This window comes from Camarhynchus parvulus, chromosome 1A (assembly GCF_901933205.1).
Source record: "Camarhynchus parvulus chromosome 1A, STF_HiC, whole genome shotgun sequence".
Classification (NCBI taxonomy): Eukaryota; Metazoa; Chordata; class Aves; order Passeriformes; family Thraupidae; genus Camarhynchus; species Camarhynchus parvulus.
The window spans coordinates 13,575,586-13,603,496 of record NC_044586.1 but is presented as its reverse complement, the minus strand read 5'-3'; the positions used below and the strand labels follow the sequence as shown (position 1 = coordinate 13,603,496).

The 27,911-nt window shown below is 46.9% G+C and overlaps 1 protein-coding gene across 3 annotated transcripts in view; it reads right to left on the bottom strand.

The window, feature by feature from the left end:
- DENND2A (DENN domain containing 2A) overlaps positions 1-27,911 on the bottom strand; it is a 57,341-nt gene that overhangs the window by 17,024 nt on the left and 12,406 nt on the right. For 2 of the 3 annotated variants that reach the window (XM_030959468.1, XM_030959469.1), the window contains exons 2-11: positions 17,388-17,486; positions 14,548-15,759; positions 13,420-13,547; positions 10,079-10,200; positions 7,523-7,720; positions 5,509-5,602; positions 4,177-4,227; positions 1,139-1,326; positions 341-450; positions 60-129 (exon numbers count right to left, since the gene is read on the bottom strand). In XM_030959468.1, the coding sequence (XP_030815328.1) occupies positions 60-129; positions 341-450; positions 1,139-1,326; positions 4,177-4,227; positions 5,509-5,602; positions 7,523-7,720; positions 10,079-10,200; positions 13,420-13,547; positions 14,548-15,759; positions 17,388-17,458 (2,244 nt within the window). In that variant the 5' untranslated portion in view covers positions 17,459-17,486. Of the gene's footprint in view, positions 1-59; positions 130-340; positions 451-1,138; positions 1,327-4,176; positions 4,228-5,508; positions 5,603-7,522; positions 7,721-10,078; positions 10,201-13,419; positions 13,548-14,547; positions 15,988-17,387; positions 17,487-27,911 lie in introns of all 3 variants that reach the window. The other variant, XM_030959470.1, reaches the window with a different exon arrangement.

Below are 27,911 nucleotides of genomic sequence, written 5' to 3'. Positions count from 1 at the left end.
ACACCAACCCCACAGAAGGCTGCACCACTAGGAAAAGTAAAAAACTCAGGGATAATTACCAGCAGCCTCCTACAATACCCAAATCGCCTGCTTCCATCTTCCCCCGTCAGGACAAATGAGAATGTCTCACTGCAGAAAGAGAAACCAGAAGGACAAGATACCCATCAGCCTCATTACCAGTCCCAGACATACAAATCCAATAAACCCCCAGTATTTCTGAATTTCCTATACACCCCTCTCAGAGTTCTGCCCAATCTTCTACCGTAACAGCTCTTGCATTTAATTAGCTTGATATAGAAATCTGTTTCTCATGAGTCAGGATACAAAGTACAGCACTTACCTGGCAAATTGATGGATGGGGGCCCAGTCCTTTGCATCAGGGAAGCAAAACTGGGGAATAGCTTTCAACTGATCTTCTGCCTCACGCATGAATTTGAATGAGCGCTCAAGCTAGCAGAATGGAGAGAAGGAATGTTTCCAATTAGTCATGTGGGGATGGAATGACTCCAAATATTTTTCCTGTGACAAATGAAGAGGTGATGACAGAGGCTAAGCTTCTGCATGGAAGATATTAAAATTTCTGTGATTCTGGCTCACCTAATCTTTAGATATCTCAAGGTAACTCTGTGCCCCCAATTCCACCAAGCCCTGTCTCTGCAGCACCTGACTCTGCTATACTGTGCCTCTAACCTGGGACACACCTTGCAGCAAGGGGAAAGAGAACTGAAGTCTTGAGGGGAGCTCTGGTCACATCCCATTTACAAACACTCTATAACACTGGCTCTGTGTTTCTCCCATTCCTCCTTCCCCATTTTGAGCTAGGCTATCACTGAAAGCTGTTCCTTCCCTTTCAGAACATGTATCTTCTCCTAACCATCAGTTCTCTTTAAAGAGGAAAGGGGGAGAAAGGGGATAGCTACGTAAAAGTCATAGCCAAGGGCAGCAAAAGATCGAAATCAGCTGCTCTTTCAGGAGTGAGCAATACCATGACAATTCTCAGGCAGTGACTGAAGCCCTTCCACCATCTTCAGTGTCCCTCAATGCTGACACAGCAGAGGGTCACTGACACAACACGTGCTCAACAGAGAAGCTGCAGCTCCTCCAGAGATCCAAATGCCCCACACAACCCGAGACAGACCTTCAGTGGGAACTGCTGGGTGACCTCAGGGATGTAGGCAGCCCCAGCCTGCTTCTTGTGCAGCGACACCACAACGAAGTACTCGAAGAGCTGCCTCTCCTGGTACTCGATCAGGTCCCGCTCCAGGGTCTGGTAGCGCGGCGTTTGCTTCAGCCGCGACTTCACATGCACCAGGCGCTGGCTGTGAGCTGCAGGAACACACAGAGAGCCTGGCTTGCTCTGGCTCTGCACAGACTGAGGGATGAACCTGAAATCACCTCCCTGCACTGGCTTTCTCAGTGGAAAGCTTCTTTTGGAAGCTGCACTATAAATATTGACAGAGATGGGTCATAATCTCGTGCCATCACCCTGAAGAACTTTGGCAGCAGAAGGATTTAATGGATAGCTTTTACAGCCCAAGCTGAGATCCATGTAGGACATTTTGTAAGAGATAATGTCCAGCCACTCATCCTAGCACTCATTTATGCACTTTGCAAAGCCAGCACAGTGAGGTGATTGCCCACCTTTGTTCAGAGGAGGCTATGGGCAGCAATCCCCTCGGTTCTACAAGACCAGCACCTGGGTCAGGCCAGGGCTGGGCTGTCTGAGTAATGCTGGGGACTCCCAGCTCCAGCACACAGGCTGGGCTGTAGGCCAACAACAGAGAACATGAGAAAAGAGGTGCCAGTGAAAAATGCTGGCTCATGCTGGTTCTTCCTGTGCCTAAAATAAATCTCTCAGTGCCATGCTTCTACAAGTTCACCAAGACAATGGGAAAACAAGCAAGCTGTAACTGCAACACACACATGAGCCATGGGACAATAAACATTCCAGCATGGAAAGTAATGAAAAGTTGCCTGCTGAGAAGAGACAAGATGAAATTCCCTGAGACCACCCCCTGCTTCGTTTTACAGTTGCATCCCAAATTAAATCTCCATGATGTCTCCCTTATCCCTGCTACAAAAAAAAGAAAGAATTAACTACAAGCAGAGACTACAGCACACTCTCACAGCTTTGCTTTTTGGGAAGGTGGGTGGCAATGCAACTTTTTGATGGAAACAACCACCACAGAGACACTGTAGGAACTCCAATACATAAGATATCTGCTTGGGAGACAGGACTTCCTGAGAGATGGGATATACTTATTGATCTTTTGTCTGGAAAAGTTGTGCCACTCACGGACTATTCCAGACAATGAAATTCAAGGCAACCTTGAGGTGCCTCTCAAATCAGAAAGTGTAAAAAACCCTGGGCAGTTAAGGCCCTGGAAAGATGGCTTAGAGTCCTTTGTCTTGTTACCTATTATGTTATTTGCTCTAGGGTTGTAAAGCTTTCAGAAATGCTTTCTGTTTCACCAGGGACTTCAAAAGGAGCAGTGTCACAGCAATGCTGAGTGCTTCTGAAAATCTCGCTCAAGATCTGCACTGTTTATATTCTAAAGATACCAGAATTTTACTGCTGTCATCATGGCACAGTTTGTCTTCCAAGATTTTTCCTTTCCAAGGGTCAGCACTTCCAGCTCTGCCATCCAACCTTATGATTTACTGTGTCTCAGATGATGTACAGTGACTTGCATGCAGAAGTACCTGGCTGGTGTGTACATTTCATGTAACACACAAACCAAAGTCCCAAATACAAGAAACTTGCTAAATCATCTCACTTTCCTATTTAAAAATAGGGAAGTCAACAGTTCAACAAGGCATAAAGCAGAATACAGCTGTAGTTAGAGCAAACAGCAAGTGCCAGAGCTCCTGTTCACACTCATGCAGACTTGCATAGTCACTCAGACCCAGGTCTGGATCTGGATATTGTCCAAAGCCCAGTGCTGTTGGATTTGAGGTGACTTCATATGATCTCCATCATCCTCTCTCTAGGGAGTTCTGAGCTGCAGTTACAGAGAAACACAGGATGATGCACATGATTCACTATGGCAACCAGCAGCAGGCAAGAGTTCAAGTCTTCCTGGCCACATCTACACTGCCTTTCTCAGCTAAATCTGAACATGCTCTGTATTTTCACAGCATTTCAGGAGGGTTGTGAATGTATTTTCTGCACCATCCTGGTGCAAACCCTCTCTCCTGTCTCCAGCCTAGCCTTAGAACCTGTCAAAAAGTAGGCACTGGCAGCAATTTTCAGCTTGCTCTTGCTAACAAAGCAATACAGATAAAAGATTTCAAAGCAGATGAAAGCAAGAGCATACAGTAGTTCTTCAGTGGGAAGCTGTGCTCACAAGAGGGAACTCAGCCGGAGGTTTCACTTCTAAAAACCTGCAAGAGGGTGAGAATGAGCACTCCCACTCCCAGTGCATGGTGGCTGACACAGCTCATGCCTGTCTTTTCAGCTTGGAACTGAACTGACCTGCTATCCAGATCTGATGTGCATGTGAGCCAGGAAACTTTGGAATGTGAGGGAGTTTCCATCTTGCATTCTAACTCTGCCAGGATTATTAATATGACCCCCAAATTCCCAAAAGACAGCAATGTCCCCAGAATGTGCAGGGGCTAATTACCAGTACAAAGTTTCACGAGAGTATTTTGGAGACCAGTACATCAAATAATCCTACCAGAGTGAAGAAAGAAATGCAGTGCTTTATCCCAACCCAGCCAGTGCAGGAGAGTTTAACCAGCAATAAATCACATAGTGCCACTCTGTTTTCCTAGCTAGGCAGTCTGGCTGGTGGCTTTTCTCCCACAGCAAGCATGTGCTGAGCTGTCTGGACATCCAGTGCCATGCAACACTGCTTCTGCCAGTCTGGTCACACATTTCTGACTCTGCACTTAGAGAAATCTCACTGTATTTCCTCAGTGTCCAATACTCCTCCTGGGAAAGTCAGTCAAGAGGGAGCTTTGATGGGAGCTGGAAGAGATGTTTGTTTTGGGCTCCTGTAGCCCTCTGCCCATGGATTTTCTCCTGCAGCATTGAGATCTTCATGTTCTCCTATGTTCCATGCAGAAACAAGGTCCTTCTCCAAAGGTAGGACACAGAGGAGAGATCTTGTCCTAGGAGCTCAGAGCAGAGTTCATCAGGAGCCATTTGCTCTCTCCACACATTTGCCTTACCTTTCAGCTTCTCTTCAGTGTCACTGTCTGATTCACTGTTTTCATCTGTAACTAGGGAAAAAAAAAGAAAGTAAGGGGAAGATGAATTAAGGAAAGTCTATTTATAGCTGTGCATTTCTTATCACTGGCATGAGAAAGTGGGACTGGCAACTTCAGGGGAAGCAGCTTAGGTCCCAAGGGCCTTGTTCTTTTCAAGGGTGCACATACCCACAAATATTCAGCTTACCAACCCTGGTATCTTCCCATTCATTCAGGGATAAAACACCCAAACCAACAACAAATCAATTTTGCACAGCCAGAAGAGCTGCATAAAGAATAAAATGCCAGAACAGTATTTTATCCAAGTCTGTATAAGCACAACACCAAGGTAAAATACTCGTTAATATGCAGTAGTTTCCGGGACATGGGATAAAACCAAGAAAAGAAACAAACAAACAAACAAAATTGTCAGACTGAATTAGATTCAAGGTCTATATGGTCCAATGATCTATTTCTCTGAATGATGCTATAGGGAGGGGTATAAAAAGTCTGGGATGCTTTCCCTGAAAGTTCATATAAACACACTCATCCACCCTGTGGCTGTCTATGCTTTATGAAATGGGATAAACAGTAACAAATAATTGTGGGAAACAAATAGAGGTGGTCACCTTCTGCTGGATATTAAAGTGTTTTGGAAAAACATCCTGTGTTGGAAAGACACAATCTTAATTTTTATTGAGATGAGATGCTTAAAAGCAATTGCTCTGAAGTGTCTGAATGCTTTGGGCAAGTTGTTAATTGACAGTGGGAGGCTGAAAGTCTCAGTGCTGCTATGATGGAGATGGTCCTACAGTCAACTGCAGAAAGCCTGATTCCCAACTGAGGCTATTTGTTTATTGGGATGGTGAAAGAACCAGGGCTGTTCCAAAATCTCCTGTCTTCCATTGGACAGTTCACTGAAGTGACACATTCCCACAAAATATTTTGATCTCAACAAATCAGAGTTTTTGGACAGAACATTCCTCTCCAAAGCTTCCAACATGTTCCAGAAATAAACATCAAAAAGAGGGGACATGTTTGGGGTGACCTATAAGGTTATCATGCAAAGCCATGGACTGAAAATGAAGCAAGAAAAACAGAAAACTTCCATTTTAACCAAAGGGCAGAGGAACAGCCCTTATCTTAAAAAAAAAAAAAAAAAAAAAAAAGAGTGGAAAAGTGGAAATTCCAACTCAACCTTAGTCTGGATTGGATGAAGTGCTAGAAAGTGTCACATAAACCACTAAGGCAGTCTAAAGTCCAGAGCAAGTCCTCAGAAAGTCTTAGAGGAATGATGATGTGAAGCTCCTTTACCTTTCCCTGAATTGCTCTCTGTAGACTGTGATAGTCTCTTGACACGTTTCTTTCCCCTCCGTGCCTCGTAAATGGCATTGATTTTCAACACCAGCTGCTCAGCAAACACACAAACAAACAAGGTTAACTTCTTCCCCAGGCAAGAAACTGAGTTAGAATTTCGTGCAAAGTGCTCTTTATCCCAACCTTGGCCATAGTGAAACTGTTCCCTTGATGGTGCAGGAGGCACAATTCCCAGGGTCTACGCTGTGCTGCCCATGCTCACTCTGGTACAGCAAAGCCCAGGGGAACAAACCCTGCTGAAAGGCCACACCTGATGCACTTCCACACTGTGTAGCTGTATCAGCTACAGAGTCCATCTCTCCACACCATGACCCATGCTCCAGGGAGCACCAGAGGGTCCCTTGGCAACCTGTCCTGGTCTGCAGGCTTGGAAGCAGAAAACTGGCTGGAGGATGGCTGAAGAAATTGAGAAGGGTGGAGGCTGGTGATACGGAAATATTTTACACCAGTGGTTTCCTTTGCAAATCCTGTAAACCCTGTGCTCCCAGCTGGCCAAGAGAGAGGACATTTCACTGTGGGGCAGTGCTGGGTTCAGTGGCTCATTCAGTGCCTCTGGTCTCCCTGTCCATTCCTGAAGGGGAGGGGAATTGCAGCAGAGCCATGCCAGGTTTCCTCCCTGAGCAGACCTGCCTCCTTCTCAAGGTGCCAGGCAGGAGCAGTGGGATATGGCCACAGCATTCAGATTTATTCCATAAATAATTGGAATAAATTCATATTCCAGATTTACATCCACACATGTCTTGTGAGCTCAGGGTAAGACAGGCTCACCACCTACTTGGTCAGGCAACTCTGAACACAAATATTGAAGTGGGAGGCAGGATGCTCTGCTGTGGAAGTGCAGCCTTCACCCAGATGCCCAGCTCAAGCCTCAGGTGATGCTGCCCTTGACAAGCAAACCTCAGTTCTGACCTGGCCCTGCATGACTGCTCAGTGGCACTGAGGGGTAAATAAACACTTGAAATCCTCTCTTCAATTGACATAAAAGTATGTGTGAACACACAGACAGAGCTCAAGCCCATGCACAGATGTGAAGACATACTGGGGAAAGAAACCCTAAACATTTGCAGTCTTTGGCTCATTCCTGAAAGGCTGAGGCACACAGAGAGGGCATTCAAAAATCAGATATGCAAACATGAACACAGATCTGGCAACCAGGAAACAAAGAAGATACACAAACACATCCCTTTTTCCCCAAATGCAAACTGTGGGTTTGGAAAAAAAATCACCACAGACTGTCCCTGGTAGCCTCTGCTTATCCTGCAAAGACCGGGATAAGCAACAGTGTTTTTCTAACTGTGTTTTTGAAACATTCAATAGATAGACTGCTGCCAAACCTCATTTGGATTGAATACACATCCTGCCAGATCTGAAAGAAAATAACATTTAAAAGGAGTAATGCTGTATCCAAGTAAGAAATAGGAAATGTTGCTGCAGAAAATGCTCATAACTGCAGACAAGTCCTTTTCTCACCCGTCATTATGTTCATTGCTCACCTACAGTCACACCTTAAATTATAAACAGCCAGTGCATCAATTAGAACAAAGAACAACAGTTTTCCAGGAGGAAACAAACACACAACACACAGACAATTTCTGACTGTCCCATCCAGGAAGCACAGAAGGGAGTATAATGCGGCATATCTTCTGCAAAATATGAATTGCTTCTTTCCTCTCTGACATACTTCAATTTCTATCCCAAAATTACAATGTAATTTTTTTTCTTATTATGAAATCTCAGATGGAAAAATAACTTCTTTGAAAGGTGCAGACATGTTTGTGTGCCTTCTCCTTCAGGCAGAAAGGGGGTTAAGCACAAGTCAAGCCAGCAGCCAGGACAGCAGCTACCTTGCAGGGATGCCACATGTTGGAAACTAAAGAAAACCTGGTCTCATACTCACTTTCCTGCCTGGAAGAAGCCAAACAAAAAAGACAAAACCCTAGGGAATCTTTACCTTGGGAATCTTCCTTCTCCTCTTGCCATTCTGAGCGTCTCCCAAGGAGAAGAAGGTGTCATCTGGACTGCTGGGGGTTGAGGGAGGGCTGACCTTGGATGGTGAGCCAGTCCCATCCCGGCTCAGTTTCCGTATGTCCGGCAGTTTGAAACTCCGCCGCTCCGAGTTTTGCCGGAAAAACGTGGGCTTGGAAAGCAACTGGAAATGGAGGAGAAGGAATGAATGACCACAGAACCTCGTGGGTCTTTACTCCACTGCTTACACTTCATATCAGTAAATCCAGCCACAGCACTCAGTTGTCAAAATAGCCTGAGAGTGCCCATGGACTTCTGCACATGCAGGAAACCCATGCAGCTGCCAGACTATGCCTTGGCCAGCAATTTAACCAGCCCATTTTCATTCCAGAACAGAACACAAGCTCAGGGGTTGGCCAAGAAGGTCTTGCTCCAGTGTGGAAAAAAATCTCCCAGGATTTGGGTAATCCAGATGCTGGGATTGTAAACAGGACAAGACTAACCAACCAACCACAGGCATTTGGGATAAGGAGCAGCTAGCCAGGAGGGACAGAGAAGCAGTGAGAGCAGGCAAAAAGCACTGTCAGTATGGCTGCCTTTGACAGGAGCCAGAATCAGGTATTTCAAATGGTACAAGAGATGCTGTTAGACAATTATGGAGACTGCTTTCCTCCCAAATTCATTAGCAAGTTTGGTGGGAGTACAACAGAAGATGTTAAAGCAGCAGAGTGAAGTTCCTAAAGTCTCTAACCAAAAATAGCATCAGAGAAGTAGAAAGCTAAGCTCCAGATAAAGAGGGGCAAACTACTTCTCACCAGAAAGATGCTCAATAAGAACACTTTTCATCTTCTCCTACAGAATTTCCCAGTAGTTCTGACAAGGTAAATTGCACCTTTTGTGAGAACAGAATCTGCACTGCCAGGGGATTTATCTGGCACTAAGAAGTGTGGGGGAGAGTTATCCAGCCTAGTTCTGAACAATTCACAGCAGCACTGTGCCTGTAGCTGAGGCAGCACCACCATCTGCCTCCACCAGCAGACATACTCAGCAGTTATTAGTCACACCAATTAATCCATTCAGGTTAGCCCAGGTGTTTCTGGATTTGGCAAAAGATGCTCAGGTCACAAAAACGTTTGCCACCTACAGAGAAGTTATGTAAAAATGAGGCTGTAGGGAGTCTTTGCACTGAAGAATCCCATTCTGCACCAGAGATATGAGCTGCTACATCTGTAGTAGTCCTGAAAGTCTGTCCAGAGCCATTCCCCATCCCTGCAGCCTGGCCAGGCTCTCCACAGGATGAATGCTGCCACTGCAAACCCATCAGCTGCCAAGAGAGCTGCAGCATTTCTTTTCTGACTGATGCAGATCAGGGCTTTTAGACACCAAAGCACAGCAGAGTAACACAATGACTCCTGCTCAGCTCTCCTGCTGGGAACAGTATCTCTGGTGAAAGGCATTCCTGTGGAGCACTGCAGCCCCCTTTCCACAGCACATGTGGGAAATCTGGGTACATGGGTGACTGCAAATCTCTCTGAGGGAGATCAGCCTCATCCCAACACTCATACACGTGGCCCCTTGCTGCTCTAGACCTAACTAGCAACAAGGAGAATGGATTGAGAACCACAGAACAATTTTCACTGAATTATCCAAAGACACCTTCGTTGCTGATTAAGCTGGTTGGAAAAGACCAGCATGTCAAGGAACACTGCACATAACACTTCTGAAAATGTTGGATAACAGCTCTAATCATAGTTGTTACTTGGAAAGCATGAGAAAACCCTCTGGCCAGGAAAGCTGTGTTTAGATCCCTGCTATCCACTCTGGACCCATTTACTGCCAAGATGACTCTGGCTGTCATGCTGTCCCTGCTGTCCTAGCTTGGATTAACAGGCAACATGAATCAACCAAAGCAGCTTGGGAGGCTGAGGGAGCAGGGCTGCCCTTGGTAAACGCTGAGCTATGAGCAAGAGGTGCCAATCAAAGCTTTACCTCTTCTTTTGGTTCCATGGACAAGGAGGAAAGAGGCCCCAAGCTGTGAGCTGGGCTGTGGTGGGGACAGCCTTCTAGCACTGGCTCTCCACCCAGGGGACTGGCGCTGCCTTATTTACCAGCAAATTGTCTCATGGAGAGAGCAAAAAAGGCTCCTGGGGGGTGGGAGGTGTGCTGCAGAGGCATCTGGGCACCAGCATGGGCAGACTGCACTGCCCAGGACACTGAGACAAGGCTACTGCAGGCCTTGATTGCCCAAATACCCCCAGGGCCTCTTTGAGGGGAGGAAGGTCTTCCCACACCACCAGGGAAGGCAATCCTAGAGTGAAAAAAAAAGTGAAAGCAAACAAGCCATTTATGTAAGGGAATGCTGGTTTGTTTCTTTACCTCACTGAAGGGCAGTAAATCCCCTCTTATCACACTGTACTCTGTGGCAAAAGACATAAAGAAAAAATCCCTAACATGATGAAGGTGTCCACTTTTTCCACACAGGACCTGGATTTCACCCAAAAGCTTTCTGGAGCAGAAGAGGTGGCCACTTGAATCCAAGTACCTTTGTGGGAGTCCCAGGTACAGAAGAGGTGGGGGATGCTGGGAAGGTCAGGACACATTTCTTCCCCAAACAGCGGCTGTTGGTCTCGATGTCTTCATAAGGGTTTTCCTTTGAGGGTGGATCTGCAGCAAAAAGCCAAAAGCAAAAGATTCTAAGTGCAGAAAATCTCTGAGGTTTGCCATAAAAATCTGTTTAGGGATCCCCTGATCTTCTCCCACCTCCCACATCAGACATAAAGATCTGTTCTCAAGCATTCCTGCAATTGCTTCATTCTCTCCATAGCCCTGGAAGTCCAGCTGCTTGCTGGGCAGTGTCCAAACCCTGACACAGACAAATGCAGCCATAGAAACATCTCACAGATACTACAGATGGAAAAGACCCTGTGAGCCCTCAAGTTCATTTTCCTGCATCCAGAAGAGCTGTGATGTTCTCATGAACCCTAGTTCATAACTACATTTCCTTCTTTCCAGTCCTCTGCTTGGAGTTGCTCAATGAAACTGTGAGCTGAAGCCTGGCATGAAGGTCCTCTCTCTGTTTAAGCCCCAAATTTAGGGGCTTGACATCTGGTCACCCCTTACTTGGGGTTGAAATGATGCCCTGCTCTTGGGCTGACTGCAGGAACATTTAATCCACACTCTGGACATGGATATCTATCACACAATCCAGGATTTCAAACACGTCTACCAATCATGGAGACCTCAATCTCACATGCTGTACTTCAGAAAGAAGGAAGGATTAATCCACTGAAAGTCAGGATGCTCCTCCCCAGGAGAAGGATGGGAGGGGAGGGCATGTGGCACACAGCCCACACCTCTGAAGTAGATGTAGGTTCCTTTTTTCTCAGTAATTCTGGAGATGAGGCACACAACTAATTTGAGTTTTGAACACCCAAAATGATATGTAATGGACTTCTTATATCCCACTCTTCAGCAGCACTAGGAAATGTAAGCCTAAGTGTGTTCACAAAGAGCACAACTCTGACAAAGCAGGTTGTGACATCTCCACCCAAGCAGCTAAGAAACCACTGACAAAGGCTTAGCCCAAACACCTGCACAGGCAAATGATGTGTTATGAGCTTTGTCTCTTCACTGCACTCATTTCATGCCATATCCCAGTGGGCAGCTGGGACTCAAAGCAACTGTCTTTCTCTTACTGTCACATAATGCTTGGCTGAGAGTAAAGACTGGAAGCCAGGGGTGCTGCACAGTCCTGCAGCAGGACCAGTAATGGCTGTGGGATCTGTCTGACTGGTGCATTCCCACCTGCCTGCCCACTTGGGGCAGGAGTGCAGCTGAACTCTTCAGACAAGGACAGAAAGCCAAGTCTTTCCCAGCACTGTCCTCTCCAGTAGCTCGTGACACCCAGAGCTCCAGTAGGGAACCCAAATTCACCATGGAGAAGGCCAGCAAAGCAAGGCTGCACTAACACTTGGTCAGCAAACATTCTCCTGTCCCTGAAACTGGCTCCACTTTCTAATTTAAATAGCCTCTTTCAGTATTGAAAGTGTACTTCAGCTGTCATGCAACTGGGAAGATTGGAGAAAAAAAAGAACAAGCTTGGATTCTGCTGCTTGTCCCATCCTCAAACTGCTAAACAAGTCGAATTAGCTTCAACCTAGAAGAAAGAACACAATTTCCCTCTTTTTTACAAATAAACCTTGTCATCCATCAGCCAGCCTCCAATATTCCAGGTAAGCAATGGTGAACAGGGGGAAAGAGGGTGCATGAAGGAAATCTGTGTGACTTGCTGGGAATTGGAACTATCATCCCAGCAGCAGCTGAGCTCCCCTAAGTCACACATATGAGTGTGTGTGTGTGTGTGCTTGCACGTCCTGATGGGCACATGTGATTGTCTGTGGGCAGTGTCCTGTGGCTGAAGTCTTGCTTCCTCCTCCACTGGTGAGGTTTTCACATGATGTTTGTCCTGTGGATTAAACTTGTCTGTGAACAACAAAACTGCAGCTTTTTATTTTGAGTTATCCCCATCCACTCCTTTTCCCAAGCTTCCATGGTAACACCACCAGGATTTCAGGAACCAGTTAAAGATCACTGACTCCAGGCAAGGCCTTTACATGCAGCAAGAAAACAAAAACCAAACGTGCTCTATTAGCTGACAATTACCTATAACTTTGTTTTCTTCTAATCTTTGCAAGTAAAAGCTGGAGGGGAGAGGAACTTCAGGCTGATATTTGAGTTCCCTGCACACTTGGGACATGGGGGTGTGCTTGTGTTTGAATAGATGGATTTGCCTTCACAGCCACTCTGTAATGCTATCCATGTTATTCCAGCTGACAAGGTGACCCTTACTCAGTGGTTTCTGAGACCTCCCATCATGCCTCAATACAAAAACCCCACAGCAGCTGCTTAGGCACTCCCTGTTTCTTTGGCCCCCCAAGAGAAGAGAAGAAAAAAAGCAAACACAAGGCCCTTAGCTCCACAAACGAGGCCGACAGCTTCCAAAATGTCAGAAAGGATGGACTAGAACGGCCTTGTCTGCCATTACCCCAAAGGAATATGATTCCGTTCAGAGTCCTTTCTCATTAAGTATGATCAGATTTTATTCATATAAAAATAATAATGCCTGGCCTGCTCCTGAGAAAGTGTAGCTCCTTCTATGCCCAACAACCACAGAGCACCTTTGTAGGATTACAGCAGCAAGGCAAGAGCTGATGCAGCTATTCCCTTCCTAATCTGCTGACCTCTGCCAAGAGATTTATACAGCACCAGCCTACAGCTACTAAAACTCATTAAGGCTTTTTCAAGGGGGACACTTCTATGTTCCATCAAAGGCCACTAACTCAAAATGTTAAAAAACACTATATAGATGGAGAGGGTTACAGGAAATAGTGTTTAAAATTGCATTGATCTGACACTGGAGTTAGAGAACTAAATGAAACTCAATTTCAAAGAGCATGGGACCCAGTTTCTTAATTGCAATGGTACCTGAAGCCATACACAATCCTATTCCTGAGATGTAGAACTGACTTCAAGGCTGTGTTTTCAGACTGCTCGCATTATCTCAGCAGTGACAAAATCACCACAATGGACAGATCAGAGCTGTGAGAACTAATCCACAGGACAAAAGGAAGGCAGAGAAGATATGCCAGCAAAAAATAAAAGCTGCTTCCCATATGCCTCAGGTTTATCTTTGAAGCTGATGAGCTTTGAAGTACCCCATCCATTTTTCTCATTACTTGCTAATAATACGCGCAAAATGTGTCCTGGTTTACATTTGGATAATAAACACACTTTATTCAGCACCTCTGCTGAATGCCTGTTGACCAGGAGTCCCTGCTGCTCAGGACTGGCCAGGCAGCTCCCTCCCCTGTGCAGGGCTCCTACCCAGGATGTCTTCATAGACGTTCTCCTCAGATAAAGTGCGTGTGAGGGCCAGCTTGGTCTGCGCGTACCAATCCACCCGGCCGTGCTCAGATGAGGACTGCAGCAAGTCTTCAAACTCATAGGATTTCCTGCACCACAGAGGGAGGAGGAGGGGCAGAGAGGAGAGTGATGCAGTTAACCAGCACTTATAACCAAATTACAGCTAATTCACTTCACCAAAGTGCAACACAGCTGGCAAAATAAACCACTGAGAACGTTTGGCTGCGTCATCCCATATAAAGCATGAAAAAGCAATACTGACATAGGCTGTTTTTATCAGGCATTTGGGGGTGCCACAGATAATCTGGGTTGTTATGGCAATAGCACACTGTGGAGATGCAAGTGTGAAATGGCACATCCTGGAGCACTGCACAGAACGTTAGGACATGAGAGGTCCCATTTACAGCACAGATCCCACCCACAGAAAGTGTAAGAGGGCCCCAAAATCAGCTCTCTGAGCAGCAGAGAAAAACAAAACTTGCCTGTGGAATGGTAGGAAGGGTAAAACTGTGCCCTCCATGAGCAAACCTAGCAAGTTTTGATTTCCTTTCTGCAACGGATGCAGGAACCTTTAAGTGACAATTTTTCCAGAGGGCATTAGAAAAGCTGTGTATTTTATGTTCTCCACCCCAAAAATGTGTGACAATCATGTGGGAGGGGATAAAAGGCAAGCAAGCACTCCAGAAGAATATATACACATCAGATTCACTGAGGTTTACTATGGGCAGTGAAAATGCTGCACTAGAGACTAGAGATTATCATTCCAAACACTGTTCCAGACCAGCTGTGGTCATTCTGTAATTAAGTGGAGCTCCTCCTAAGAAAACCAAAACAAAACCCCAAATCCCTCAATTTTGGGCTTGAAGGTTAAGCCATGTAATACAGTGACCTTAAATCTGCCATGACTTATCCCTCCACAGTTACCCTGTGGAGCAGTGCTGGCCACTCATACACCCTTGGAGACATGACTGAGGGCTGATTATGCTGGAGATTCTGAGCAAAAAGGGAAGATTTGTCTCTCTCAGAGAAAGATGGGAAAGTGGCACTTCACCATGATGACCAACAGCTCCATGAAACACAGCCCAGTACCTGTGGTCGGCGTTGTTCTTGTGCTTCCCGCTCCAGAGCCTCCTGCTGACAGCTGATGGGGGAGGAGAGGAGGGCAGAGGAGGGGGTGGAATGGATGGCAGAGGGGGTAAGTTTCTTTTATTCCTAACTGCAGGCACCCAGTCCTCCTCCCCCTCGTGTTTGAAAGTCCGCCGAGGCTTGGGCAGTGGGTTGATGAAGGGCTTCTTCTCTGGCACCCCCGGCTCTGTGTACACATTCTCCACCGTGCAGTGCTTGGATTTCACATGAGAAGTTCTTATCTCTTCTAGAGTCCCAAAAATCGGCTCACTGATGTCAGAGTCCATGCCAAGAAGCCTTTTGTTGAGCTCAGCCCCACACACACCCTCATGGCCCTCAGGAGCTGCGTGCCCTTGTGCTGCCTTCTCCTGCAAGCACTGTGGGGAATAGTAAGTACCAGGCAGCTGTGGCTGCAGCTCTGCCGAGCCATCTTTCAAAGCCTGCTCTAGCTTCTTGACCTGACTAAGCACTGAAAGATTCTCCTTCTGGACCTCCCACTTCCCACCTTTCACTTCCTTGCATTTTCCAGGGCTGAAGTCCATTTCTTCATCCTTCTGTGCTTCCCCTTTTCGCTCTGCTGCTTGTCCTGTGCCTTTCTGAGCTCCTGCTTTCCGCTCATTCTCTTTGCCTGCCCCTTTGCACTCCAGTTCCCAGCTCATAAGTCTCTTGGTCTCTGCTTTCCTTGCCACCAGTGCTTCCCCACTCATCTTCTCAGATCCACAAGGCATCTTGTGCTCCTCTTTAACTCCTGCCTCCTCCTCCTTGCGAGGAGCAGACTGTGTTTCCTTTTTCCCTTCCCATTCTGAAATTTTGTCCTTGATGCTGAAGGTCTTATTCCTCAAGCCAATTTTTCCAGGTGACCGTGTATTCTGAGTGCCTCCTATCTGTCTCCTGATGATTTTATTGTTTTCTTTGACATTCAGATCCACAGATGGGTCACTGATGATCATTTTAGGACTAAGCATGTTCTGCTGAAAGCAGTCGAGCCTTGGATCCAGCATCAAGTTCTCCAAGGCTCCCAGTGGGTTCTTCACCACAGAAGAAACTGGTTTAGCTTCAGGTGTTGAACCCAGGGCAACAGAGGAACCTTCAGAACATTTCTCACTCAAAAATCCACAAAGAAGTTTTTCTAATTCCTTCACAGCTGCTGTATTGTTTTTATCTGCAAGTTTGATCCTGCATATCAAAGGCAAAAAGGAAAGAAATATTCACTGCCATTGCTCATCCTTGGTTTACTTCATCAGCTCCTCAAGCTTTACTCATAAAGGTGATGGCAGAGGATGCTCAAACCAAGCACTTGACATGGGCTTAAAGGACAGGATGCTCAAGGGAAGGTCCTTCTAGCCAGAACATACTGCCCTTCTCTTGTTAAAACCAAGATGAGGTTGGAAATGGAGCCTTTCTCTGTGGAAGAAGTAAGCTGCAGGTTAGAGAGGTATTTTTTGTACATCAGACATGCTGATATCAATGAGAGCTTCACCAATGTGTGTGTGTGTGTGTGTGTGTGTGTGTGTGTGTGTGCAGAAGTGCAGCAGAGATTTGGACATCATCAGGCATTAAGCAAACAATTGCAAAATGCACTACCTGCGAACAACAGCAAAATTACTGCTGCTACACAGAGGAGAAAGTATACAGTGCAGCTGGCATTCCTGCAGTGCCTGCTCAGAGGATCTCTCTCAGTGCTTCCTAATAATCCCCAAATGCATATTTATCCCCAAAGACTGCACTTTTATTATTCTATTTCTATGGGCTTTACCATCTCAGTCCACGTGTGCACTTAATTCCCCCATACACTCAGGCACACTCCCACAGCACCCAGAAACCATTCAACATTCTCACATTAACATCTTCACTGTTTGGGTCCAAAGTGCAACAAAAATTCCAAATGTACTTAGTCTAGAGATTTCCAGTGTGTGATACCACAGGATCAATACTGTGATATTTTGTCAATATCCTGCTGAACAGGCAGTTATTCCAACACAAAATGTTTCTGAACTGAAGCACTTGGCTACGTCTTTGAGGTTTGCCTGGGCTTGGGAAAGAGCACCAAGACAACAAAAGGTAATTACTGGGATGCAAACCCATATAATTAGTCCCATTTAATCACAATCCCAACATTAAGATTCAACTTGGGAAATCACCCCATTAACTTAAACATGTTAATTGTGCCTCGTGCAGAACTTAGCATCTTGTGGGAGTGTCCCTGGGGATACCCTGTGTGCTGTCAGGCCTGGAGTTTCATCCTGCAGCTAAGCAGTGCTGGCAGCCATTGCAGACTCAGTTGTGGTGCAAACTGAGCCTGGGACAGGTTTCTGAGAGGAAACAGGACCTGAGCCACACCTGCTCTTCCTCAGCCTCACAGATATTTAACTCCTGGCTGGGCAGTGACACTGTGCTTTGGTTATGAGCTGGTGCTGTGAGCACCACCAGCTTTCCCAAGGCAGGCACCACAGTGCCACAGTGGTTGGATCTCAGAGCAGAAGGCACCCTGCAATGGGTGGGGACAGGGGGGCTCCTCTGAGGAGTCTCCAGGCTTAAAGACTTTCAGTGCAGGCAGGGCAAACATTGGCAGAGATATCATCAGCACAAGTGCTCTTGCCTTGGGGCAGACCCTTTCCAGCACTGTGAGTCTGGATATTAGAAGTCTGACTGGATGATTTAACACACAGAATTGCAAGATGGGACCTATGGGGGGTGTTTTAAAGTGGGAGCAGAGAGGGACAGAAGGTTTCCTTCCTTTGGTTTTCTTTGTGTTGAGGACAATAAAGACAAGCAAAGCACACTGGAACATGGAAAGCTCTCACCTCTCACCAGACTTGCAGAGAGCACCCCCAGACGTGCTGCTCACATCGGCCACGTTGCTTGCTGTCATCATGTCAGCACACAGCAGGGCAGCAGGTCACCTGCAGACAGACACAAGGAAGAAGCATTGCTCTCTCCTCAGCATCCTTCTCTTTTCCTTTCACACACACACACGTTTCTCCTTGAAATCCAGGAGAGGAGCTGCAGCAAGACATGACAGCTGTCTGAGGACAGCCCAGGCTTCTTCCCCTGCAAAACAGGAAGAGGGGTGACAGCAACACCCCTCAGAAGCCCAGTGAGGAGCTGACAGTTTTTGAGGGCAAAAATTGTCTTTGACTCAGCATCAATTGCTGCACCTTGAATTAAATATGGAGAACATTTCAAGAAGGCTTTTATTGCTGTCAAAATCCTGTCAGATTTAGATTTTTTTTCCCTTTGCAGAAGACTAAGCCAAAAACAATTTTATAACAACCTGTTTTAAGGCCACAAGTCTGAAGTGGCTGCTGAACATACAACCCTGTCACAACATTTGAAGCTTGGGATAAACAATTTAGCCTGAAGAAAAACTTGGGAAAACATTTTAGCCTGAAGAGACACTGCACTGCAGCCACTGGTCTTCTCTCTGGTGGGCCATGTTAGCCTGCTACTGATGTCATTTCAGAGGACAACTCCTTGTGGGGATAAGATAAATCAACCACAAAAATGAGTCACTCTCTTTGCCTCATGATTTCTAGCACTCTTGGAATGACTGTCCCTCTCTTTGAGTGCCACTGCTACCCAGTCAATGCAACAGACTCCATCTCCATTTTTTTGTGCTGTAATGCTCTTTTTTGACAAATAGAAAATGGAAGAATTACTCTGTTACTCTGCAGCACCATCTCTGCTCACTTATCAGGGTGGTCTGCCTGCTCTAAAGCATTGCAATGACAACAGGCTCACCATCTTGTAGGCAATACTTGGAAAAGTCTCTCAGGTATCTTCACCAGCTGCTCTGCCAGAGGCTGCCCTGCCGTGCCTGGCATTTGACAAAACCAAACTCCTCTTGTCATTAAAAAAACATACAGCCCACCACACCAGAAACAGGAAAGAACAAAAGGATCTCTCATTTCCACTGTTCAAGTTTTTGGGCAGAGAAAGGAAAAAGGGGGTGGGAAATCAGTTTTGTTTGTTCACAGTTTTCTCTCCCTCCTTTTATTCCATACTGGCAATGTTCCTGAGGAGAGGAGTGAACTCTGGGTCAACTCAATGTGTACACACTCGGGGCAGCTCATTGCTAACCATTTAGCAGACTCTCTTTTCCCAGACAATAAACCCCCTTGGCTTCTCTCCCTCATTAGTAACTGGAACAAGCACCCACTTCACTTCTAGGCACAGAGCAGCTTTGCAACACTAAGAAAATTTACCAGCCCAAGGACCAAAATCTATTCATCCATCCGTTAACTGTTATGGATTGAAAATAATGAAAAACTAACCATACTCGTGGCCTTGGCCAAAGAATGACTCACCCAGGCAGCCAAAGCAGATTCCTGTAAAGCTGCAACAGAGTCTGCTCTGCACTTGGCTTACAACATCCCTAGAGCAGGGACAGTCTCTTCACTCAGCACTCATTTGGTGCCTTGCAGCTCCTCATCACTGCCTTTAGTGGTGAGAAATACATTTCTTGTGTCCACACACACAATCCCTGTGGCTCTGCTGAAACATCAAATGTTCACTGGGGATGCACAGACAGATCTCTGTCTTCATGAGATCACCCAGTCCCCCCATCAGGAAACTCCATCTCTCAGCCTTTTCCAGCAGCCCACGAGCAAGCCCTATTTGAACAGGAACATCTGGGTACCAGCAGATGTGTGCTGATGCCTGGCAGGCCTCCTGTGCGACAGGCCAAAAGCAGATCATACAGAGTAAGAGATGCACTTGTTTCTTCCTCTGTGGTGGATGGGACAGACTCCATCAGCCCTGATTTGCAGAAGTGAGCCACAGAGCAGCAGCTGAGTGCTGCAAGAGTCTCACGGGAAAGGAGCACCACTGCGAGCAGCAGATGAGCATGACCTGGAACTAAGGGCAGAGGGACATCTGTCCCCTCCAGGCACAAGTGTGGCTGCAGTAACCAAAGCAACACACTCATACTAGGCAGATTAAAGGGTGGTCCAGGAGCTTCCAAAGCTGTGACAACAGCCAGGTACCTACCGACACCTCCACTGACAACACACACTGCTTAGGGAATGAAGTCATCCCTAAGAGATCCACGGGCAGCTGTGCCTTCCCTCTGAGCAGCAGGGCACACATGGTGCCCTCAGCTTCACCCAGAGGATCACTGCAGCACGTTAGCTGGTTCTGCTCAAAAGAGTAAATATTTATCCAAACACGTCAGAAGACAACGAGGGGAAAAAGCGTCACCTTTGGAATAAAACAGCAGAAATCAATATGGTACCTCTCAATAAGTCCAACAATCAAATAATTTCCTGGGGCCAAGCACAAGCCCAGATGAGCTTCAGAGGTGATATGATCATCTCTTCCAATAATAAGATCACTAGAAATAACTCGCAGGCCTGACCCACAGGCACTGCCAACACGCGAGCAGAGGAACTGTGATGGCAATGATGGAAAATTGCCTCCAGCAGACAGAGAATATCTACTTTTATTTTCCAAGTTTTGGCTCCACAAGACACCCAGAGCTAACATGACAGTTCATTGTAAGGGCAATGGGAACTCTTACCCTTCCTGACTGCCCACATCTCTCCTACAATCAACCACACACTACGCTGTGTGCTGGCTCAGGCCCTTTGAGCATCTCTGTGACCTGCTACAGCTCACTGAGAGTTTCTGACAAAGCAGCATATGGAAGGGGCCCAGCACAAACTCAGTCTGCTACAAGGGAGGTAATGAGGTTGTGTGCACAGCAGGGCAGAGGGGACACAGCACAAAAGAGCTTGTGCAAGGCTGGGGAAGGGAGACCTGGCAGGGCTGAGAAGTGTTATCTGAAATGCTTTGCTTTCCTGCCTCACAAGCAATGTGACCAAGGCCCTACAAACTGCCTAGAAGAAGCAAGCAGGGCTGAGTTCCCTTAGCAGGAGACCCAAGAAGGACACACACACACACACCCACCAAGCTGGTACTTCTTGGCAGGTTGCTGCTTTCTCTAAAAACCACAAGATCTTTCTACCAGCAATGGGAGGCACAACCCCACAGAACCAGAGCCTGAGGCCACTGCACCTGCACTACATCCTGGAGCAGGACATCAAGGCCATGAAAGGGGAGAGAAGATACTAATCCCCATTTGGAGAACACTGCAATTTATTCCCTGCCATTGTCTGGGTGAACAAAGCAGTCGTCTGATAGTGTTTCAAAATTAAACTGGGAAAGGAAGGACAGGGGAGGAGGCGGGAGGAAAGAGGGAGGGGAGGGAGCTCTCAAACCTGTTGGCTGGGCCCTGGGAAGGATGTGAAGTCTCCCAGCAGAAGCCTCTCTGCGTATCTCCCACATGCACCCGGCCTCACAATTCCCAGGGCCATGTGATAGGGGCTTCCTGCTACCAAGCGAAGGGAGACCTACCCCGACCTCTCTCTTCCAAACAGAGTTCCTGCCTGCTTTGTGTTCGCAGAGAGGCGTTTGTTTACTGATCTATCATTGGCATGCAGGAAACAGCCTTGACATGAGCTGTAATCATCTGTCTCCAGCAATAGCTGTTTGGCTTTCTTCTAATTTAAGTTTTCCTCCTGCCCCCCTTCCCCAGTGCCCTCTTCCCCACTTCCGATCCAAACGCTCTTGGAGTGCGCACATATGGTTCAGGGCACGGGATACTATGTGATGTTTCCAGAGCAACCAGTGAATAAAAGAGAGGCACACTCCCACCCTCAGAGGGCAGAGAAGGCTTCCAGAGGAACACCTCCAGGGAGAGGAAGACACCAGCTTTGCCCACTGCACTTGGTGCAGCCACCAGACCGTGACAAAAGCCAGGGAAGCGCAAAGGCCCTGCAGTCCATGTTACTGAAATGCACAGAGCCAGCACACAGATCACACACAGGGAGCCTGAGGTCTTGTCTCTGAGGTCAGCAAACCTCCCAGGCCTCCCTTCTCTGCAGTTTTATTTGTGGGGAATAACCAAGCATACCCCGAAGGTGGTTTTGGGTATTACCCTTGCTGCCTGCTAGAGGCTGTATCTCATGGTTTCCTCTGCTCTGTTTACTCTGCACCTCCCAAAAATTTCACCCATGTCCACATATGCTGCTGATGCATATGAACAGCACATATGCTGGTGCATGTGAACAGCAAGAAACAACCTGCAGCTGGTCCAACTCTCCTCCATGAAGAAAAACAGACCTGTTTTTCTTTTACCAAAACCCAGGTAACTCTGAGCAGCCAAAGCCTACAAGTCACATCTCCCTGCTCCGGTGCTTTACACAACAAAGGGTGCAGCATAAAGACAGCAACAATGTATAACGTATATACACATATAAAGAACAGGAAGGATGCCAAGAAGACAAAACACTAACAGGAAAAACATGAGTAAGGGGAAACCAACAGTTAAAGCCTTCAAGGCTCCCTCCCCCAGCCCCTGCTCTGTTTGGAGCCTGTTTTCCTTTGGGGGAAGCAGCAGGCATGAGGATGCGTGCCTGTGCTCACACACACACAGCCCCAGCACCAGCAGTGTCCACGTCCCCAGCAGGAGCACGCTGCCTTCCTGAGGCCGCTGGCAGAGTGTGACCTCAGGGAGGGAGCCCCTGCTCAGCAGGGAGGACACAGCCAAGCAGGGATGCAGCCAGAGCTGAGAAGGGCACCAGGATCCAGGAGAGGCTCCCTTGGTGAAACAAGGGGCTTACAGTAGAGAAGTCCCTGACTGGAGGTGCCCAACACCAGCCCAGCAGCAAGGCATGGGTTTCCTCAAACTTGAGCTCCACAACACGTGCCAGAAAACTTATACAAAGTCCACCTCTTTCCTCTCCTGGTCAGTCCTGCAGAAGGGCCAACTCCACAGCAGCAGGGCTTCCCAGAAATGATCAATCAGCTTACTCATGGAGAAAAACCTTTTTACCAAGAGGGTGACCAAGACCAGAGAGATGGTGGAGGCTCTGCCCTTGGAGATACCCAGTACCCAACTGGACAATGTCCCAAACAAGCTGCTCTACATGACCACACTCGTAGCATGGGGCTGTACTTGCCAGCTCCAGAGTTGCCTTCCCACCTCAGCTACTCTGCCGTCCTGTGCTGGGCACAGTCAGCTTAGGGCAAGGTGACCTCTTTGCAGACACTGATTGTCCTGGCCACATGAATCTTGTGAAGACTGAGGACACCAAGGGCAGGATTGCTCAGTTCATCACACTTGTAATGGGTTCCTAATTGTACAGAATTCTAGACAATCAGGGCCAAGTCACTTGTTAAAGAGAAAAAAGCAGGATAAACTTATGCAAAACATATTGATAAAAGACCAAGGACTGGGAAGTGACAGGGTCCTACAGTATCTTTTAGAGCCAGATCCCACACAGCCTCCTATTCCCCTCACCCCACTGTGTCCTAACTTTTCCCTTTGATCTATCATATCTTACACCACAGGGCTTACAAGGGGGTCAGGAGAATCCCATGTGTCAAAACAAACTGTATTTCCAAAAACCGTGAGTGAAATGGACGTACCACAACCTCTGCCTTTGTGCAACATCCCACATCAGGGGAACAAGGCTGCAACACCAGCAATGCAGGAACTGGCTGTGTCCAGCAAAGCTGTGCTGGGTGTTAGGACATGTCTTTAATTTTATGATATAATTTGGCCTACTGACCTTCTCCCTCTCTGAGCACACAGAACAAACTCTGCCTGCTTATGTGTCTTTAACCTGACCGAAAGGATTACCATGGTTCATGGCCTGCCTTGCTCCTCCCTTGGCTGCCAGCAAGGTGGTCCTGTCCCTGCCCTTGGTAAAAGACAGGCCTGATCACATCTGATGGCTGACACTGACTAAGGCTGTGCCTACTTTTTCCCTCCCTTCTTGCTTTTGCTTTGTATCAGCTCCCATGCTTGTAAAGCTTTTTCAAGCTAGGACGGGCTCACAAGCTGCCTGGTTCAGCTCCCTAAACCAGCAAAGAAATAAAAGGGGGGGAAGCACAGTTTTCTGCTCAGATAGCAACATCAGTCACCTGTCTGGGAAAACCTAATGAGCACTGAAACACATGGAAGGAATCATAGAATGATTTGGGCTGGAAGGGGCCTTGAAAATCATTGAATTCCCAATCCCCCTTTGCTAGGGCTGGCAACAAGACTCTGCTTGTAAAGAAGTTAACCCTCAGCAATTAGAAGAGGGAGCCAGCAGGACCTGCTGTGGGCAGTATCAGGGGGTTACCCCAGGTCTCAGCTTCATCCTGAGACTATCCTTATTCTGTAGTAAAGCAGATGGACCCTTGGGAAACAACTCTCACCTCTTGTCCATTACTTCCCTCCACCAACCATTTGCTGAAAGCTGTAGGTCAAGCTCCACAGGGATCTCACCAGCATCACCTGCCTGACACCAGGAGCTGTAAGGACAGCACATCTGGTAGCAAGGTAGCACTAAAAAACTCTGCTGACCATGTGCCAGCTGAAACTGTCTTCCCACACAGCCCTGGAAAAGTTAGGGTAGAGATGACTCAGGAATGGGAAAGGACAAATTCCTGATCCAAACAGCACTTCTGTTTCAAAGCAGAAGATAAGTTTTCACAAAAGAAAAGCCTGATTTTTTTTTCAAACACAGGAGAAGCAGCAACAATTTTCTCCCCAGGCTCCACACTAAAACAGCTGAACCATTTTGGCTGAAGGCTTTCAAAAGTGATTCAGCCAGAGGCAATGCTCAGCATGGAAAAGTGCAGACTGAAACAAAAATAAAATCTTGACCTGAAGACAGTAATCAAAACCAGGGTCTCACAATATGAATTGTCTTCTGTTAAAGGTGGGGCTCGTTGCACCCACTATTATTGAGCTTGTCCCACATATCCCATTGTTTTATTTTCTCTTTGTTCCTCCCTCTAAACACATAACAGACAGAAAAAAACAACTCAAAGGGTATTCAACATTTCTTCAGTTTCCTTCAGGCAGACACACCCTCAGCTGAAAAACACAGCACTTTCAGGGTTAGTGGTGGGATGTTTCATGACCCTGTCAAAAAACCCAGAAACACTCTTTTTCCAACTCATTGCCCCCAGTCACAAATTTAGTCCTGCATGCATAGAAGGTAAATACTGCTTTTCATCCTGGTGGCAAGGATGGTTTTTATGACTGCTTAGAGACATGATGAGTCTTAACTCCTGCAGGTAGGTTAACAAATAGTAAGAAAAAATTCACATGGAAAAGAAGAGAATGATTCAGTATTTTCCAATCTGGCTGCTAAAGTGATTGCAATGCTTAATGGAATTATGTGTTTCAGGGTATGCTTTCTACAAGGAAGTCATGAAAAAAAGATTGAAAAAAACTGTAATTCCAGATGAGGAAACCACGACCCTGGGAAGTGAGGGCAGGAGTAGAGGACACCCCTTCTGGGACAGTAACTGGCATTACTAGATCATCTCCCTGTGTTTAAGGTCTTGTGTGAGTGTTTGTGTGTACACAGGGGGGTTGCTCATCCCCTTTGAAGGGGTGATAATATTTGCTTTTGCTTTGCAGCCTAATAAATGAAAATTCAGTTACTTGAAGTCAAGCCTGAAGAACACACTGTGGTGTGTCCTTGCCTGCAGATTACATCACTGGAGATGGTGATCAATACCTGGTTTGTTTGGCTTTGAAAGTACCCACAGAGAAGATGACTGTGGTCAATACAGAATAAAACAAAGAAATACGGACCAGATTCACACAAGCAAACATCAGCCAGCAGAATCATCTATCAGCCACACAGGCAGACAGGATTGCACCAGATGCAGTGGAACTGGCTTCAGGTTCCAACAAAGTCAAAGAGAAATTGGCAAATACTCATTTCCACCAGTGCAGCTAGGTGATGTAGGTGCTTTTCCCTCCTTTGATTGGAGTGCTGTGTTACAAACATACCAGTCCTACTACACCAGTAAATAAAAGAATTGGAAAGAATTCAGGGTTATTATGCTTATAAGAAACCCAAATATTTGACAGCATAGGAAACAACCTGTCACTAAACAATAGTGTTCAGCTCATGAACCACACTGGAATTCATTTTTGATGTGGTGAGATAATCTCTGCTATTCTAACATAAATGGGACCCAAAGAGGTCCCTCCGAGGAGCAATTCTGCAAAGAGTTTCCTGGCAGGAAGACAAATTGTCTCACATTCAGAAAGGAAATGAGAGCATTAAAAAGAAGAACCTCAGCTTCTTCCAAAATAAGTTATCATCAGGGAGACAAATGGAGCCTCAGCAAATCTCTCCTTTGGTGGCCTTCACCCTGCAGGATGCTGACTCGTCCCTCCTGATGTGGATTTAGCACACTGCTTCCTGAAGTGTCCATCACCACAACCTTGGGGCACCATCTGCATGCTCCATGAGACCTTCCTGCACCCACCCCAAGACCATGACCTCCCACTTCAGTCTGTCCCTATCAAGCATCACCTTCTGAGCTCAAGCAAAGGGTCACACACAGATTGCTTTTGGGTTCAGCAGACCCTGCTTCCCTCTGTCTCCTTCAAGCTCCTCTTTGCTCCTCTCCCACATATCTTGGCCACCACAAAGGCAGAACCTGTTTATGGCAGACTTTATTCTGTATGGAACCCTTCCAACCTCGGCACAGCACATCATCCCCTCGCCCAGCCTTCCTGAGCAGACAGCAAGGTCAGGCAGCACGGGAGCTGCCCGAGATTTGGCCAGCACGAGGAGGAAGCTCACACAGCTCCAAGGAGGAATAAACCTCTGCAAAGAGAGCTTGCATTTATTTATTTTTCCAGAAGAAAAGCCACTCTCGGTGGGTGTGTGTGTGCGTGTGTGCGTGTGTTTGTGTCAGAACAATGGGAAAAGGACAGTGAGCGGAGCTGCCAGGAAACAGTCGGCCATCTGCCCATGCAGGGAGCAGTTTTTCCTTTCCTTTTGTATGGAGAGGAATGGAGCTGAGAGCTGGGAGGAAACCTGAGCGACTTTGCTTTGCCAGGGAAAGGAAGCATGGGGGAGGGAGCCGGCCCGGTCCCTGCGGTTAAGCGGTCACTGCACTCACGGCCAATAAAAGCGGGGAAAAAAGCCCTACCAAAACCCCAAATCCTAGGGAAAAATCACTCTTCTTCCTCCACCCTTCCACATGTGGTTTGATACCTCCTCCCTGGCAGGGTGATCCCGGGCACAGGAGGGGGTTTGGAGGGAGATGGAAAGCAGCACAAGGGTTCCCAGCACGGGCACCCGGACAGGACAGCGACACAGAGAGAAAATCAACCCACATCACTGTGCTGCCTGTCCACCCACACCCTCTCCATAACCAGGAATTTGGCAACCTGAGTACAAAACAACACAAGGAACGACCCTTGGCTCTTCCAAGGCTCCCCAGCCCCAGCAGAAGCCCAGCCAAGGGCAGAGCATGAGGAGGGGTGTGCTGCAGGTAACCATCCATAACCATCCCTACATACTGCCCCTGGCTCTCCAGTACAGCTTCTGATCATAAAACTTTGTAAGAGAGGGGGAAAAAGAGCTGATCTCCTGCTACTGTCAGGCAAAAATGCTGGTAAAATATCATGATGGCTTGGTGGCACATTCTTCTGCCACTTTTTGTGGTAGAAAAGCCCCAGGGAAAGAAAGAAATAAAATAGAGATGGGTAACATTTTCAAAAGTGACTACATGACTTTGAAGTTTAAGACCCATTTTCACAACTGAGGATCAGATTTTTTTTAAACAAACATTCCTACTAGGCTTGCACTTACACTTGCAATTCCATCTCCTTATTTTAACTCCCAAATAAGTCCCAGCTTTGACTGAATTAGCTCCACATTGTATTCATGTGGCTCTTAGGGACATGGTGTGGTGGCCGACTTGGCTGCTTTAGGTTAATGGTTGGACTCCATGATCTTGGAGGTCTCTGCCAATCCAAATGATTCCATGACTGTAGAAGAAGCTAACATTTTCAAAGAATTATAAGCACACATTCCTCTTTTGCTGACTGCAACAGGACACAGGTCTAGGTATGGCCGGGAAAATCAAGAGCACATTTCTCTGCACCTTTGTGCACCTACGCAAGCTCTGCTGCTCTCCACGTGCCAGATCCAGCTCCACAGAGCTGGCAGAGCTTGCTAATGTGGGAGATGTCTCAGATAACAGATCACAGCGCTGAAAAGGGAACTTCCAGAAGAAATAATTACTCTACATATGTCTAAAGAGATTCTTCACATCTGGCAGCTTGGAGGACAGACTGACACAGTGATGCTGTAAACCTAAGCATGTCCAGGTCAGATCTGAACTGACACCTCTGTTCCCTGTTCCTTTCAGAGGTGTGACACAGGTTTCCACATTCTGTTGTGACTTTTTAATCTTTTTTTTTCCTCATAAAAACAAAACCATTGGTGTAGCACAGTGTGTGACCTGAAGCAAATTCCTTGGCTGTTTTTCTCTTGGTGGGATGAGAGACAAGA